Source organism: Rissa tridactyla, chromosome 13, assembly GCF_028500815.1.
Source record: "Rissa tridactyla isolate bRisTri1 chromosome 13, bRisTri1.patW.cur.20221130, whole genome shotgun sequence".
Classification (NCBI taxonomy): domain Eukaryota; kingdom Metazoa; phylum Chordata; class Aves; order Charadriiformes; family Laridae; genus Rissa; species Rissa tridactyla.
The window spans coordinates 16,582,299-16,598,793 of NC_071478.1; the positions used below are offsets into that span (position 1 = coordinate 16,582,299).

At 55.6% G+C, this 16,495-nt stretch overlaps 1 protein-coding gene across 1 annotated transcript; it reads right to left on the bottom strand.

Moving 5' to 3' along the window:
• Positions 1-1,003: 1,003 nt before the first annotated feature.
• Positions 1,004-16,005, bottom strand: LRRC74B (leucine rich repeat containing 74B). The gene is made up of 11 exons (XM_054219933.1): positions 15,913-16,005; positions 15,535-15,677; positions 13,960-14,092; positions 12,410-12,616; positions 10,282-10,391; positions 9,595-9,710; positions 8,756-8,834; positions 6,635-6,730; positions 3,281-5,505; positions 2,642-2,829; positions 1,004-1,531 (listed from the first exon to the last, which is right to left on the bottom strand). The coding sequence occupies exons 1-9, from the start codon at positions 15,965-15,967 to the stop codon at positions 5,332-5,334; spliced, it is 1,113 nt and encodes a 370-aa protein (XP_054075908.1). The 5' UTR covers positions 15,968-16,005; the 3' UTR covers positions 1,004-1,531; positions 2,642-2,829; positions 3,281-5,331.
• Between the last annotated feature and the right edge of the window lie 490 nt (positions 16,006-16,495).

Below are 16,495 nucleotides of genomic sequence, written 5' to 3' on the forward strand. Positions count from 1 at the left end.
AACTGAGTTTAAAAAAAAAAAAAAAAAAAAAAAATTAATAATAATAATAATAATTAAAAAAAATTATCGTTATTTTCTGGGACTGGTGGAAATGGTCTGCTCGGCCCAGCTGGCCTGCGAGCAATCAATCTAATTAAAACGCCCGGGTGCGGTATGTAGGTCAGGGGTGTAACGGCCGGTGCTGGGGCTGCGGGAGCCTGGAAGGGCTTTAGGGGCCACGGGGCACGAGCAGCTCCGGCACACGTGCTCCCGGCCGGGCTAAGAGGGTTAACGCGATTCCCGGATCGCAATCCCTCGCTTGACACGGTGGCGGGGAGCGGGCAGCCGCCAGGCCCGGCTGAGCCCCAGCAGCAGGGCTGCGGGACTGGGAGGACTGGAAGAGGAGCTACCTCTGGCTTGGGGCGGGTTCCCACGAGGCGGGTGCGAGGGGACAAGGAGAAACGGGAATTCAGAGGGGGAATAACGCGGGATTTGTACTAGGGAGAAAAACCTGATGCTAGGGATGCTAATCCACCAGCGGTTTCAACGGTAGAGCTACCGAATCAGGCTGCGTCCCGCCTCCCCCGGCCCCGAAGCGCAGCCCGGGGTCCCCCCAGCCCAGCCCCGGAGGTGACCACGCGGGACTGAGCCGACCGGGAGCTCAGAGGCTCCAGGAAACAGGCCGGGGGCTGTCGCCCACCCAGCCCCGGAGACACGAGCTGGGGGAGCCCCTGAAGCGCCAGGGAGGGGGGTGGGTGGGGGGGTCGCAGGTGCATTCCGAGGCTGTTTCGGAGACAGCGCGATCACGGGTGCCGTGCTGAAATACGCAGGCACCGACCCAGTTGCACCCTTGAGCCCTGTTCACGCTCCCGGGAGGAAAAGGGGAGCCCCAAGCACTGTGGGGGGCGCTGGCAGCCGGGAGAGAACAGCTCAGTGTCCTAATTACAGCTCTTTCCAGCCTCGTGTTTCTAAATTATCCCTCCTCCTCGCCCCCCCCCCACCACCTCAGCTCTGAAAGCGGCACAGAGGAGCTGCAGGGCTCGATTAAGGCTGGCTGTAAGTAATCCTCTCCTTATCCCTGCGATCCTCCCCTCCTCCCGCAGATCCAGCCCCAGGATGAGGTAAGCGGCGCGCTCCATCCCCGAGATGCCGGCGATGCTGCGTCTGCTCCTTCCGCCGGCCGGAGAACGGCGAGGCCCGAAAAGACGGCACCAAGCCTGGCTCCTGTTGTCCCCTCGTCCCTCCAAGCCCTCCCAGCTGCGCGCGGGGGGTACCCGGAGCATCGCGGGAGCGCTCGTCTTCCTCTTTCAGAAGCATTTCGTGTCTCGGCGGTGCCTGCGACCTGCTCTGGGCCACAGCTCGTCCCTGCCTCGCCGGGCAGCGCAGACATTTTCTAACGAGGTGTATAAGCCTACGCACGAACGACGCAGCCCCATCCCAACAGCAGAGGCTTTTTTCTGACAGCAGAACGGTCTCCAACCAGGCAGCCGCAAAAGGAGAGTAAATCTTCACCACGTGCACAGGAGACGAGGCAGGAAGCAACGGGCTTAAGCTGTCATGAGGGAGCTTCAGGCAAGAGACTAGAAATGCTCCCGCATGGCAATGACAGCTTTGCCCGCGAGGTTACGAAACGTGCGTTAGATGCTGTTGGGAACGGGCCGCAGTGAGCTGCTCCTTCTCCGGAGCGAGGAATAGCTGGTTTGTCACCGTCCCACCTGCCCGGGCTTCCCTCGCTAGACGGGAAGCACTTTAAGGCAGCATCGAACACCGTGGGCCCCAATCCTCGCAGGGACGAGAGGCGAGGCACCATCGAACACCGTGGGCCCCAATCCTCGCAGGGACGAGAGGCGAGGCACCTTTGTGCGCGGCAGCACAACTCCACACACCGGTGGGGGAGAAGCTCTGCATAGCCTGGCAACGTGCGCCGGCAGCCCAGAAACCCCCCCACAGCCCGGGCTGCATCCCCAGCAGCGCGGGCAGGGGGGCGAGGGGGGGGATTCTGCCCCTCTGCTCCGCTCTGTGAGACCCCCCCTGCAGTGCTGCCTCCAGCGCTGGGGCACCAACAGCAGAAGGACACGGAGCTGTTGGAGCGGGGCCAGAGGAGGCCCCCGGAGATGCTGGGAGGGCTGGAGCCCCTCTGCTGGGAGGACAGGCTGAGAGAGCTGGGGGGGTTCAGCCTGGAGAAGAGAAGGCTCGGGGAGACCTTCCAGCCCCTTCCAGTCCCTAAAGGGGGCTCCAGGAAAGCTGGGGATGGACTCTGGAGCAGGGAGGGGAGCCATGGGACGAGGGGGAAGGGTTTTAAACTGAAAGAGGGGAGATTGAGATGAGATATTGGGAAGAAATTCTTTGCTGTGAGGGTGGTGAGCCCCTGGTGCAGGTTGCCCAGAGAAGCTGTGGCTGCCCCATCCCTGGAGGGGTTCAAGGCCAGGTTGGACGGGGCTTGGAGCAACCTGGGCTGGTGGGAGGTGTCCCTGCCCAGGGCAGGGGGGTGGCACTGGATGATATTGTAAAGGAGATGAAAGCGTTCACGAAAAACTTCTCATTTGCGCCGGGGGAGAAGCGAGGAGTCATGGCACGGGCTCCTCTGCCCCAGCCCTGCCTCCAAATGACGCTTATTAGCAGCTACTACAGCTAAACCTTTTGTGATCGCTACGGAACTTACACCAGAAGAGTTTCATGTGGAATTAGGCAGCGAGCTTCCCTGGGGCGTTAGTGCTCATTTTCCAGAAACAACCAGGCAGCTGGAGCAGTCCCAGAACACTGCAGGAAAACGCGCCGGCTGATCCTTCAAGAAGGCGAAGGGGTGCGAGGACATTCAAGGCCTCAAAAGGACACTGATCAAAGTGAGAGCTGCCGAAGAATTAAAGAAAAAAAAAAAAATATCATTAGCGGCAACTAATATGGATTTGTGTAAGCTCTGAGGCATAGTGATACCAGCTGGGGAGACTGCCCGGAGAATTGGGAATAACCGATATTTCAGTATAACGGAAATAACAGCTCTCCGCAGGGCTCTCCACGCGTCAGCTCCTCACGACCTTCGGTAGCAGCGGGCAAAGCACAGCAAATCCCTACGACTTCACACACGCAGCCCCCTGCGGGCCAGCTCCGGCTGCCCGTTCCCCCCACCTCCCCGCAGCCCCCCCCCCGGGAGGGCAAATCCTTCCCCCGCCATCCTGCCCGCGCCGGGAGCAGGGCTCCGTCTTCCCCAGCCGCCCCCCCTCGCTCCTCAAACCCGCAGGACAACTCAACGTTCGACATCGACATCCCCACCCCGTTAGCCCGAAAGGCAGCGCTGGCTCACCTGGTGTTTTTAGGTTCCCAAATGGCACATTGGTAGATTTATTGAGCTTAAAAACACCCAGCTCTGACTCCGGTGACCAATGAATCGCTGAGTGTCAAGGCAGGGGCAAGTGGATCTTCTTTAGTTACACCAGCTGGTGAACGAGGACAGACTTGGCACGTAAAGTAGTTTTTACCCACCTTATTTTTTAATACGATTTTCATTTGCGTCTCTGGAGAGCACAAGAAGGGCTAGGGGCAAAGGACATAACCGAAACAACGAATGGTGACTAAATATTTTAAAATATAAGTACTTAGGCCGATTTAGATCAATCCCTGTAACAGCTTCTGTGGTCGATACCCAAATTTTTCATCTAGAGACCGAGGGGGTGTCGGGACGGCTCTGAAATTTCTCGAAACAACCCAGACGGTTGAACGGGTTGAATGGTGTGAACAGACAGGTGTGAGTCCAAGGCACTGACAGTATTTATTAGACACGTAACTGTAAAATAATTTGCGCGTTTATAGGAGAGACTCCGTTAGGCAAGCCGTAACTGCGTAGAGTTCTTTGCAAACACAGAGGCCAAACCTCGTCTTCTGCTGAGAACTGAGACGAAGTGCAGTTTCCCTGGTAGGCACGTTGAGCAGGTAAATGAAACACAAAAGCGAGCGGGGGGACGGTAACGTTTCCCTTCCAGGGAAAAAAGCGTAAGGCAAAACGCAGAGCAGCGGCCAGCTACTCTGGAAGGAGACTGGCAGAAGCCGTTCTTGAAATTGTGGCCCCTGCCTTCGCAAGCTGCCTCCTCAGGGAGGTGTCTGCGCGAGCGCTGCCTGGCTGGCTGTCCCCCGACCCCCCCGTCGGTCGGTGTGTCAGCGAAAGAGGAAATCGAACCCAGCGCGCAGTGACGTGCCTGGGGCTCGCCTCGCCGGAGCCGCGGATAAAGCCAAGATTGTTGCAAGCGCTTGGTCAATGAGGTCGGCCAACCTTTGAGGGAACAGAAGGCAATTGTTTGTGCAGGGCCACAGCTAGGTTAAGGCAGCGCTGCGACGCTGCTGGGGTTTGCTGCCCCCCTGACTGCCCCTGGCCCGAGACAGACACCCAGAGCTGTTTGTGTGACCATCCTTGGCCCCTCTCCCAAACTGCAAGAAACTGCTGCCACAAACCACTTCTTCATGGAGACCAGGAGAGGGAGAGTTAAGCCGGGGAGCTGCGAGCGCAGACGTGGCTCCTGCACACTGCTCCTCAAGGAGCTCACAATTCCCCCCCTCTGCGAATCACGGTGCCCAGGCGTCCCAGAGACCGTAGCAAGGATCCAGTGGATTATACCGAGATCACAAGAAAACATCTCAGGGAGGGTAAAAGAGTTACAGCCCATGTGCTGTTGTCACTGCTGAGCTACCACTGAGTGCCTGTCCTATTTCCAGACAACTTGCAGCATCCATCCTACGTCACGCTGACAAAAGCAAGAGCGCACATCAAGAAAATAACGCCTGTCACCACCCAGGACAGGGGGCCTACTCTGGAGAGCACGGGCTCCACCTAAAGATAAGAAACTGCAGTAGGAAGGAGCTAAAAATGAGTCACGGGCGCATCTGACAGGCAACTCCGCAAAGGCAATCCCGGCTGTGTAACACGGCCGGCGCGGAAAGCGTCTGTTCACAGGACGTCTCTGGGTAGGACTTTCCTTCCGACAGAATAAGCGCATTGTCAGGCCGCACAGAGCCCCGCTGCGGTGGGCTATGAACTCAAACACCACCAGCAGCTACGGCACGTGATGTTCTGACAGACAAATGTCCCTACACACAAAGACGGTGATTAAAAAGGAGCCCCTCGACTCTCATCCATGAGGATGCTCTTGCACGTGCTGGAAGAGACTCAGAGCTGGTCGTAGCAGAAATCCTAAAGCGAAAAGACAGAAAAAACTTGCAAGTACCAGCAATAAGGAAATGGCCAATATTTGCACAAATCCTGCCTTAGCACGGCCCTGGCAAGTCCTTGTGTCATGGGCTTGGTGAGTGGGACTGGGGGTGTCAGGCAGACGTGCCGAAGAAGCAGCCCCAGAGAGACTCGCGTTAAGCTACTGCAGCCTGGGAATTACCCACCACTTTGGGCAGAGTCCGAAGCTCAGCCTTCAACTGGCTTTTCCTCCACAACTCCGTGTTTCCACCATGTCTGAGAAGAAGATTTGGGAAAAGTCTTTTCACAGCATCGCACAGCTCTGCAAGCTCTTTGTCCACAGGGATGTCCTAGAGGGCAAAATCACTGCAGGTAAGTGAGCATTTACCATCCCTCTGAAAACTGCAACGTATTCTCTGCTCTCTCAACACAAACACAAAATCCTGACACCGGGTTGTGAGATCCGGGGCTGTTAGCCAACACCAGCACATTACGGGTAGGTATGAGAGCCAACAAGCAGCAGCGTCCCGCTCCCAGGGCAAGAAGCCGAAGAGCTAAAGCGATGGCGAAGCAGCACAGAAATCAAAGGACGATAGGGGTTTTCACGCAAGCTCCTCACTGCACTGCCAAATGCCAGTGAGCTGAAGCGGATAAAGGTGGAAAACAGCACGTCGAAAGCAAGCAAACAAACAAAGACCTGGAGAGAAAGTCAGGACAATGCCAGGATGGATAGTAAGCCCAAAAGAACGGTCCACAGGAAGAGAAGTTAAAGCAGCTGGAAAGGGGGAGGTACTGGACAGGCATTGAACGGCAGAGGAAAGTTCAACATTTGAGGGATCACCAGGTCTCTCTTTAAGGCAGAGGTCCAAATCGTTCATAGCAAAGGGTTACAAAGAACGAGATTCAGCTGATCAAAGGCTGGTGACTGCAAGGCAACTGTTTCCTCTGAGCTCAACATCACAGTCTCTCTGTGCGGTCCATGGTGACACAGTTAATACAGAGCTAAGCTGCAAGTGTCCCATCCTCAAGCAGGCTTCCACACTTTGGTGTGTTAATTCTGCCTTAAATGCCATTGATTAAATCTCCATCTTCTATGAACAGATCTTGTCTAATCATCTCAGACATAGTCACCGACCTTGTAAATGAGCTAGGCAAGGCAAATCCCTCCTCAATAAACAACCGAGTAATTGTCTTAGAATCATAGAAGGCGTTGGGTCGGAAGGGACCTCTAAAGGCCACCTAGTCCAACCCCCCTGCAGCAAGCAGGGACATCTTCAACTAGATCAGGTTGCTCAGAGCCTCATCCAGCCTGGCCGTACAGAACGTACAGACAAGTGGGGGGCCGTTCCCTCCATACACGGCCCTCACTGGGCAGCAGCAAGGCCAGGGCCAGAATCCCTCTGGCAGACCTGTGCTATTCATACACCACACGTTCAACCTCGTCCCTCCCTCCCCTCTTCTTTCTGGTCTAACACTTACCGGCAAGTCCAGGATCTCTACGCCAGTGCCAGGATTTGCCCGTAGAGCTTTGAGGACCTCACAGCAGCCTTCACTCTGCATGGGATTTCTGGTCATCTGCAGGTAGGAAAGAAACAGCAGGAGGATACGTGACATGGGATTTTTTGTATCACAGAATCACAGAATGGTTGGGGTTGGCAGGGACCTCTGGAGATCACCCAGTCCAGCCCCCTGCCAGAGCAGGGTCACCCACAGCAGGTGGCACAGGAACGCGTCCAGGCGGGGTTGGAATGTCTCCAGAGACGGAGACTCCCCCACCTCTCTGGGCAGCCTGTGCCAGGGCTCTGCTACCCTCACAGCAAAGAAGTTCCTCCTCATGTTGAGATGGAACTTCCTATGGGCAAGTTTGTGCCCGTTACCCCTTGTCCTGTCCCCGGGCACCACTGAGAAGAGCCTGGCCCGATCCTCCTGACACCCCCCCTTTCAGTATTTATAAGCGTTGATAAGGTCTCCCCTCAGCCGCCTTTTTTCCAGACTGAAGAGACCCAAATCCCTCAGCCTTTCTTCACAAGAGAGATGCTCCAGTCCCCTCAGCATCTTGGTAGCCCTTTGCTGTCCCCTCTCCAGCAGTTCCCTGTCCCTCTTGAACCGGGGAGCCCAGAACTGGACCCAGCACTCCAGGTGTGGCCTCCCCAGGGCAGAGCAGAGGGGGAGGATGACCTCCCTCCACCTGCTCACCTGCTGGCCACGCTCTTCTTGATGCCCCCCAGGATGCCATTGGCCTCCTTGGCCACCAGGGCCCACTGCTGGCTCATGGGCATCCTGTTGTCCCCCAGGACTCCCAGGTCTCTTTCCACAGAGCTGCCCTCCAGCAGGTCACCCCCACCCTGTCCTGGTGCGGGGGGTTATTCCTCCCCAGGTGCAGCACCCTGCACTTGCCCTGGTTGAATTTCCCCAGGTTTCTCTCCGCCCAACTCTCCAGCCTGGCCAGGTCTCTCTGGATGGTGGCACAGCCTTCTGGGGTGTCAGCCACCCCCCCCAGCTTTGTGTCATCAGTGAACCTGCTGAGGGTGCGCTCTGTCCCTTCATCCAGGTCACTGATGAATGTATTGAAGAGGTCTGGCCCCAGCACTGACCCCTGGGGAACACCGCTCCTCACTGACCTCCAACCAGGCTCCGTGCCCCTAATGGCGACCCCCTGAGCTCTGTCTTTCAACCAGTTTTCAATGCACCCCACTGTCCCTTCATCCAACCCACACTTCCTAAGCTTCCCCGTGAGGATGCTGTGGGACACCGTGTCGAACGCCTCGCTGAAGTCAAGGCAGACACCACCCACTGCCCCCCCCTCGTCTGTCCATCCAGCCACGCCGTCATAGAAGGCTGTCAGACTGCTCAGACGTGATTTCCCCTTGGTCAATCCATGTTGAGTACTTCTGATAGCTTTCTTTTCCTCCATGTGCTTTGAGATGACGCCCAGAACGAGCTGCTCCATCATCTTTCCAGGGGTGGAGGTGAGGCTGACCAGCCTGTAGTTTCCTGGGTCTTCCTTCTTGCCATTTCTGAAGACTGGGGTGACACTGGCTTTCCTCCAGTCCTCAGGCACCTCACCTGTTCTCCAGGACCTTTCAAAGATGATGGAGAGTGGCCCAGCAATGACTTCTGACAGCTACCTCAGCACGCGCGGGTGCATCCCCCCAGGACCCTTGATCAGTATGATCCTCGACAGTACCAGTGGTGCCCAGCGGGTGAGACACCATCCGGATTTACTTCAAGCGCCAATAACAGCGGGCCGAGGGTGCTCCAGCAGCGATCCCAGTGCCACCCACCGTGCCGAGCTGGACACCGCTGCTGCAGAAATCGGGTGCTATCCATGCTGCAAGACACAGCAGGAAAGGCTGCAGTTCACCCAGTGGTGGGCTCACAGAAATCTCTGTTCATCAAGGAAACTGCTGGATACAAGCCCTCTGTCCTAACGAGAGCATGCTCCAACCAGGGAAGCACGGGAAGAGACAGGCTGGGGCAAGCAGCTCCCTGATTTTGCTGTGGCCTTCTTCTAAGGGGTTCCAATCCGGGACATATACGCATCAGTGATATTTGAATATGCCTAAGAGGCTCCAATACCTTCCTCGGAAACTTACTCACGTTCAGTTTTTTCAGAGTCTTGTTTTCTTTCAGGCCAGCTGCAATGTGCAGAGCTCCTTCCACCGAAATACGGTTGTTTCTAAAAACAGACAAAAGGCACGCTTCAGACACCGCGCTGCAGGTTTTTCATATCCGCATCGCTCAGGCGAAGGATGCGCAACCTCCGGCTTCATGAAAACATGTTATATCCCGAGGGAATTCAGGGCCGCTACTTCTACAGCTACACGAAAGGAGGTCGTAGCGAGGTGGGGGTTGGTCTCCTCTCCCGAGTAACAGGTCCCTTCCAACCTAGACGATTCTATGATGGTAACTAAACAACTGTATTTGGGAGGCTGAAAGCGGTGAGGAGTTGCCAAACCCCACAGGGGGACAGAGGTGAGGCTGACACAGCTCCGTGCCCCGGTACGTGAGGCTGCCCGTGTGCTTCCAGTCGGCACAGACACAACCGTAGGCAACACACGCGCAGGGCTGGCCACACAGATCGACGCAGCCTGAAACACCCAACGTTCACACCTCGTCCCTTTTCTATTCCCATGCTTGTTACTCCCCAGAGCTCCTGGATCCCTTCCCTCGCCCTTGGTTCCTCCCCTAAACGTCCCCTCACGGGCCTCGTGCAATCCCCCAGATGCTGTTCCCCTGCGTCCTGGAACACATCCCACAGCGCCTTGGCAGCGACCCCAAGTTTAAGGAGAGGAATTGGGATTTGGGACGAGACCAGCAGCCTTCTGCCTGGGGCACCTACTGCTCTCGGCAGGTAGGCGATCCAAACGGCTGCGGCAGGCTTTGCCCACCTCTGCAAAACGGGAGCAAACGCGCAGCGAGACCAGAGCCTGCCTCACCTCACGTTGAGCTCTTCCAGCACGTTGTTGACTCGAAGAGCCTCCCCCAAGGCAGCCGCCCCACTGTTGCCAAAGCCGTTGTAGGAAACATCCAGCACTTTGAGGAACACGTTTGCCTGCGGTGTGACAGAAAACGCACAACCAAAAATCTCCCTGTCAGTTGACACAACCTTGTAGAAATCCCCTCTCTACGGACTGCTGTCCTTTCTACCGTCCAAAAAGCGGCTGGAGGCTTGCTGCGCTAATGCTAGGACGGCACATGCAATTTGTGTTGCACAAGAGGTGAAATTAAATTACTTTGGTGGCTCCCTTCGGCCTACGAGGCTGGAAGAACTGTTCCTTATTTTAAAGAGAAACAATTTGCTTTCAGTACAGAAATAACTGTACATGGAATACAAAACAATTTCTGTATTGATTTCTGAATCAGAAGCGAAACAATTCAGAACGTTCATTGTGACTCTAACAAGGGAAAGAACTAGAAATAGAGAAATGAAAATATATGCAATCCATCGATAGACAATGGATGATTTTACTGTCTTAGTTCCAAGATCTATGTGATCCCGGCTGGACAAGCAAGGGCACAAGGCGAACAGCACATCATGGCATTCACGCTCGTTTAAACTGATACAGCTTCAAGTGAGTTTGCAGAATTTAAACCAGGAGAATTTAAAACGGACAAATTCCTACCCCCAAGCCTTTGGCCAAGGCAGCTGCCCCTTGGCTATGGAAATGGTTCCAGCTGATTTTAAATTCTTTTAATCCAATGTTTTCTGCTATCGCCATTCCAAGAATTTCACCTTAAAAAAAAAAAATACATGAAGCCAGTTTAAGAGCTAAAAGGATTAAGTTTAGGAGTTAAAAGGAAGCTTGGGTTAGTTGAGGTATTTCCCTGCAACGGTCTGTATGACCTCCGGGCAGACAATTAAAACCACAAAATATTATTTTCTTTTATACCGCATTCACCAGAAGGTGTTGGACAATGCAGCACACGTGTTCTCTGACCACGGGTTGCAAACGCAGCAAAGAGGAAGAGAAAATCCAATCACCGTATCGCAAAGCCCGGCCCTGCTGCGCACGCGTGGAGACCCGACTGCACAGGCTCCTTCTCCAGCCTGACGGGAGTCTGGAAGCTGACACCGAGCAACCAAGTACCTTCCCGCAGTCCCTCACCCTTCCCCAGCGCTGGCCTCCGGCCACCTGAAGCCTGCTGGGCTGTTCTCCTGGCACAGACGCCAGTTCCGCTCTCCTTAAGCCCTCCCGGAGCTCCTGCGCCATTAGAAAATCCGAAGAGGTTTCCTCAAGCGTTCTGCAAGTTTCCAGCAGGGCAGGAAAGAAATGAGGTTGTCAACCAGCACAGAAGAAAAGGAAGCCATCGCCACGCTTGAAGGCCAGAAGACTGGGGCGAGCTGTTTGACTGTAAAGGCAGCAGGAGGTGAGCAGGGTAGGGGCCGGGGGCGGGGGGAGAGAAGCAGCCATCGCGGCCTTCAAAAGCGAAAACGAGGGAAAAGTGGAACAGCTCTGGGAAGGAACCAAGTGAACGGCTGGTGTGTGGCCGGTGGTCAGAAGAGGTGAGGATTATGGTTGTTTCCTCCCCTGCGAGCCAGAGAAGCCCGTGGAGGATCTTCAAAGGGGAAGCTACAGCAGGTGAGACGGGCGGTAGATTAAGGATTGTAAGGCAGCAGACGGAGAGAAGGTGGTGGATTTTTCATGAAAGACACAACCAGGGGAGAACGCGGATCTGACAGACAGAATGGGACGCAGCACAGGAGAGGAAAAATTCAGTATCTCCCTTTTGGAGTACGTACCCATCACAGACCGTGTTGGAAGTAGAGGGATTTGGAGCGCGGTTGTAGGGTGAGACCAGGAGCAGGGAGAAGATTAGTGAACCTTCAGCCTGGAGATAGTAGCAGAACCCATGGCTGGGGCCGCCCAAGGACAGCCACAGGCGGAGAAGATGAAGCATGTGCCAGTGAGGTGCAAAAAGGAGATAAGCATAAAGGTTGAAAAATCGGGGATTAACAATGAGGATGATTAACATCACGAGCGTTCTGCAGGAGCAGACGGTCAGGAAGAATGGGTGGGGGAGTTCAGCTCGGCACAAGGGTGCCTGGTGAAACCAGTACAGGATAAGGCCCGGAGAGCAATAATGAGGTTTCATCACATCACACAGCATCACAGGAACGCTGTGAATGCAAGGATGTCACGATTAAATAACAGCGTGCTTAAAAATCAAGAGCCAAAGAAAAAAGCAACGTGCATTAACGAGGTCGAGACCAATAAGGACATGGAAATGACGCGGCCAAAGCGACCAGCAAAGGAAGTCTCCAAACCGCAAGCTGTCAAGGGTGGCAAAGTATCAGGGAAGCACGACCGCCTGCTTGTTCCACTCTCACGCTCTCCCCTCGGCAACTGCCGTCAGCTCTCGGTGACAGGGAGACAGACAGAAGGACTGCTGGCAAACTCTGTCCCACTGGGGTTTTCCCGCTCTTATTAAGCATTTGACGCACCCGTGGAAGCTGAAATAACGATCAAGAAAAAAAGCAAATGATAGCTCAGTGAAAGGAAGGCCATCACAACTTGTGAACGAGGGAGAACAGCGGAAAGAGATAGAAGATGTAAAGCTTGCGGTGCTGTAAGGCACAGAATGAAGATGAATAGCTCGAGAGTGGTTTTGCCTAAAAAGAGCCAAAAAGATTTTTGGGGAAACCGAAAATATTAACCGACCCTTCTCTCCAAGGGTCTGCGGCTGGCAAGCAACTCGTTAAGCCACATTGCTAACTGCCGCGGCACCCAAGGAGCAGAGACAGCGCTTTACCTGCTTTGTCACCAAACAGATTGTAACTCAGATCCAGAGTTTCCACTTTGCTGTTTGCTGCGATGGCATCCGCTAAATACGTTGCTGCGTGATCATCAAGTTCATTTCCTGAGAGCTGGAGGGACACAAGCGTAGTATTTTCGAGAAGCATAGCGGAAAAGGCCTTAGCTCCTTCAACACCCAGTTTGTTATCAGACACATCAACAGCTGAGGAAAGAAAAAACATTATCAGGTCATCAAATCCCATCGTATCGGCACCTGACCTCTACACTGCAATGGCAGAAGCACTGCCAGGCTCGTAAAATAAGAACGATGAACCCAGTCTAACGCAGTTATTTTAGCAGAAACAATAGACCGTAATGTTTGAATTCACAGCCTGTCCCCAGGATAGGCTCATTCACATTTTGCCCCATGAATACGGGACATGAAAGTGCTCCTTGTACATCCGTGCTTCCCGCTCCAGGCACAACCTACGCTCAGCTAAGTTATACCGGGACAGGGAGAGGCCGGGAAGTGGCCTCTCAGCTCCAAGCCAGGGGAGATTCGAGCAGTAGAAAGCCATGACGGCCCGAGAAATGTCTGTGCTTGACCGCTCGTCGATTTTGGAAAAACTGAAGGAGTATAAGGCGTGTCCTACTCCGCCGGGAATGGTCTGGGCCCACGATAATTGGCATAATCCAGAAGCAGTGGCAAGTCGTATTATTACCCTCGCGAAGGAGCGAAAGTTGCGGTTCGGTAAAGGAAAAGCTATAGCGTGTGCGGTATTAGGGGCAGCACCGACTGCAGCCCAGGAGGACAGACACTTGACCAGGAAAACAAGAAGGAGAGAAAATAAAATCCTTGCAAGAGCAAATTGAAATTTCGCAAAGTCAATTAGCCGCTGAGCGTAACACCACCCAGCGACGCCACGCGGCTCTGTCAGACGCCCTGGACCGAGAACAAAATCTTACGGTCCGAACTAGAGGAGAGTAAACAAGAAACCCATGACCAGACAGATCTTAACCCTTTCCTGGATAATGAACCAGGATTTACAAGTCTGGCAAAATTGGCCAATAGACCTTTGTATCCAACAAAGGAGTTAGAAATGAGCCGGAAGATTTTTTATCCTGAAAATGAGGAGGCATCGTTGAGACCTCTGATTAAGACAGAGACTACCGATAATGGTCAGGCAGGGGGGGGTCCCGCAAGTTACCACCCAAACGATACCATATTCAGCGACTGCGTTATCCAAGATTCAGGAAAAATACACCCGCCTAGCAAAAGAGACTGAGACAGAGTATGCGCGGAGGGTGTCACTGACCGGCGGAGACCGGATTTTATTGTCAGAAGAGGAGGCACAGGGGTACTGGGGGCCGGGGGTATTTTTGACCCCTGACGACCCGAGACAACCATGGTCCTTAACCCCACGAGCTGGGTATTGGGCAGGGGGGTTAAATCCCATGGAAGGAACGAGGTGACCCAGGACTGGTTAAATCCCCAAAGAAGGCAGCACAATTTCCTCCTCTACAGCAACGCGCCTACCAGAGGAGGGCAGACAAAAGGAAGCAAACCTGAAATGCAGCAGTTTTCTTTCAGCATCTCCGCAACTGCAGCCGCCCCTTCTCCCTGCAGCCAGTTGTCACTGAGGTCTAACGCGAGGACAGAGGTATCGACCATCAAGGAAAGAGCTAAAGCCTTGGCACCCTGCAACAACAAAAAAACCAAAACAAAACAACACACAAACAAGCCAAGACCTCAAAACGGGTCATTTACAGTTCCACTGGGTTCACAAAGCTCCTGTGAATGTTTCTGTTTCAGCTCCCCTTGGTCTGGCAGGGCACCGGCGGGGTGGGGGGAGGTTCACAAAGCCATCAGCAGAATGGTGCAAAAACAACCCCCTTCCAAAATCATTTAAAGCTGGGCTGGGAAAGCAAACACTGAACACGGTTTAAGGACATTTCATTTCTGTTATTAAGAAATTAATTTCTCCTTCCATAAAAAATGACGACGAATACTTCTAACTGCCAATGTTCACGTGGCAGAGGAAAAGGAAAAGGTTCTGGCCCGCTGCCCCTTGACGATGGACCTCTCTGGACATGGCTTCTAGCTGGCAGTCTGTGAGCACAGCCACGGTCAGCGCCCCTTTAGTTTGCTGCTCTGAATCCCGGCCTCGACATTTAAGAGGCCTGTGTTGCGCCAGTGTCCCGCTCCTTGTCAGCGGGGATTCTGAATTTCAAAAATATTTCCAATTAAACAGAAGTATGGCAGTGACCTTGCGAGTATTCAACAGATACTGCAAAATCAAATTATTTTCGCCAGCCTCGGGGATCAGACACGGGAAAACAAACTGGAAGGAAACCTCGGAGAACTATTCCAGACAAAATAAACTCAACAGAACAAAAAGGTTTATCGCCAAAAATTACTATGAGAAGCTGCACCCTTTTCATGGTCCAAACTACACATTTCCAAAATGCCATGCCCCGTGAAAGCAGCTTTCATGGGTGGGACTACCTGACACGAACCACTGAGTGCATGTACAAAAGGTTCGTCATTTCTCCCTAAAAATATTAATTTAAAAAATCTGGCATACCCCAGGGGAGACAACAGACTCTCAGGAAAAACGCTCAGCCCGAGAGGGAAAGAGGGTAACGACACACCCGCACATCCCACCCTCCCACCTCCCGTCCCGCGTCTGGGGAAGGAGACGGCTCCCGCTCCCGAGCCCGCGGCTGAGCGATGGCAGCGCTGTCGCCAGAGGGAGGGACGCCCGCCCCGCAGTGTCAGGGGGGGCTGCAGACCCCTCCGACACCCTGCCGGCAGACCCCTGCCGCTCGCCGAGCCCCAGACCTCCTGTGGCGTTAACGCTGGCCCCTAACTGGTGTCTGAACCGCCAGCCAGGCGGGCAGAAAAGGGTCCTCGACACGTTCTTGACGTAGAAGTCGGGTTGCTCTGACACCCAAAGGAGTTACAACAACGTTTTCCTGAGCGGGAAAGACAAAACCGCCAGTGCCCAGCTTGGGGTGTTTGCGCTGGTTTCTGGTTCTGGCGAGGGACCACAGCGCGGCGTGCCGGCGGGGGGTCTGCAGCCCCTCTGACACCCCGGGGCGGGTGTCCCTCCCTCAGGCGATGGTGCTGCCGTCGCTCACCCGCGGGCCCAGGCCACGGTGCCGCAGGCTGAGCGCGGGGCCCGGTCTGCGCCGCAGTAGGCCACGTGCCGGGGTCACGCCGCAGGCCCGGCACGCAGCCAGGTACCGGCTCTCTCCTGCCAGGCCGCCAGCGTCTTCCTCGCCTGCGGGGAAAGAGCGTGGGGGAGCGTTTCACCGAGTGTCCCACAAAGCCCCAGCACCCGCCGCCTTGTCGCTGCTCCTCCACCGCCACCGCGGGGACGCGGCCTAGGCCAGGCGCTGACCCCCGGGCCCGGCGGGACAAGCCCGGCGTCACCCTGCACCCACCCCGGGGACACCGCCCGCAGAGCCGGGCAGGAGACCCCCCCACCCAGCCGGCGGGGCCACCCCAGGCCGCACCCGAGCTCGCCCCATCCGCGCCGCTCCCGCTGCCCCCCGCCGCCGCCGCCGCCATCTCCAGCCCTGGCCCCGGCTCGCCGCGCTGCTGCCATGGCGACGGAGCGGGGAGCGGACGGGGGGGGGGGGGGGGGGATGCCGAGCGGGGGAGGGTGGGGCTTCACCGGGGAGGGGCGGGGCTTCACCGCGGAGGGGCGTGGTTTGGGAGCGGAGGGGCGGGGCTAGATCGCGACTGGGCGTCGTTTGGGCCAGAGGGGCGTGGCTTAACCGCCGAGGGGCGTGGCTTAACCGCCGAGGGGCGTGGCTTGGGTGTGGTTTGACAGCGGAGGGGCGGGGCTTAACCGGGGGCGGTGTAGCATGTGGGGGCGGGGCTTCGGTGCAAGAGGGGCCGGGCTTCTGGGGGAGGGGTTTTGGGGGGCGGGGCATCACCGCAAGGGGGCGGGGTTTGTGGGGGCGGGAGGTTGTGCCTGGAGGGGCGTGGCTTGAGAGCTGAGGGGCGGGGCTTGACAGCAGAGAGGCGGGGCTTGTGGGGGCGGGGCTTGTGCGCTGGTGGGCGGGGCTTGTGCGTGGGGGCGGGGGCTTGTGC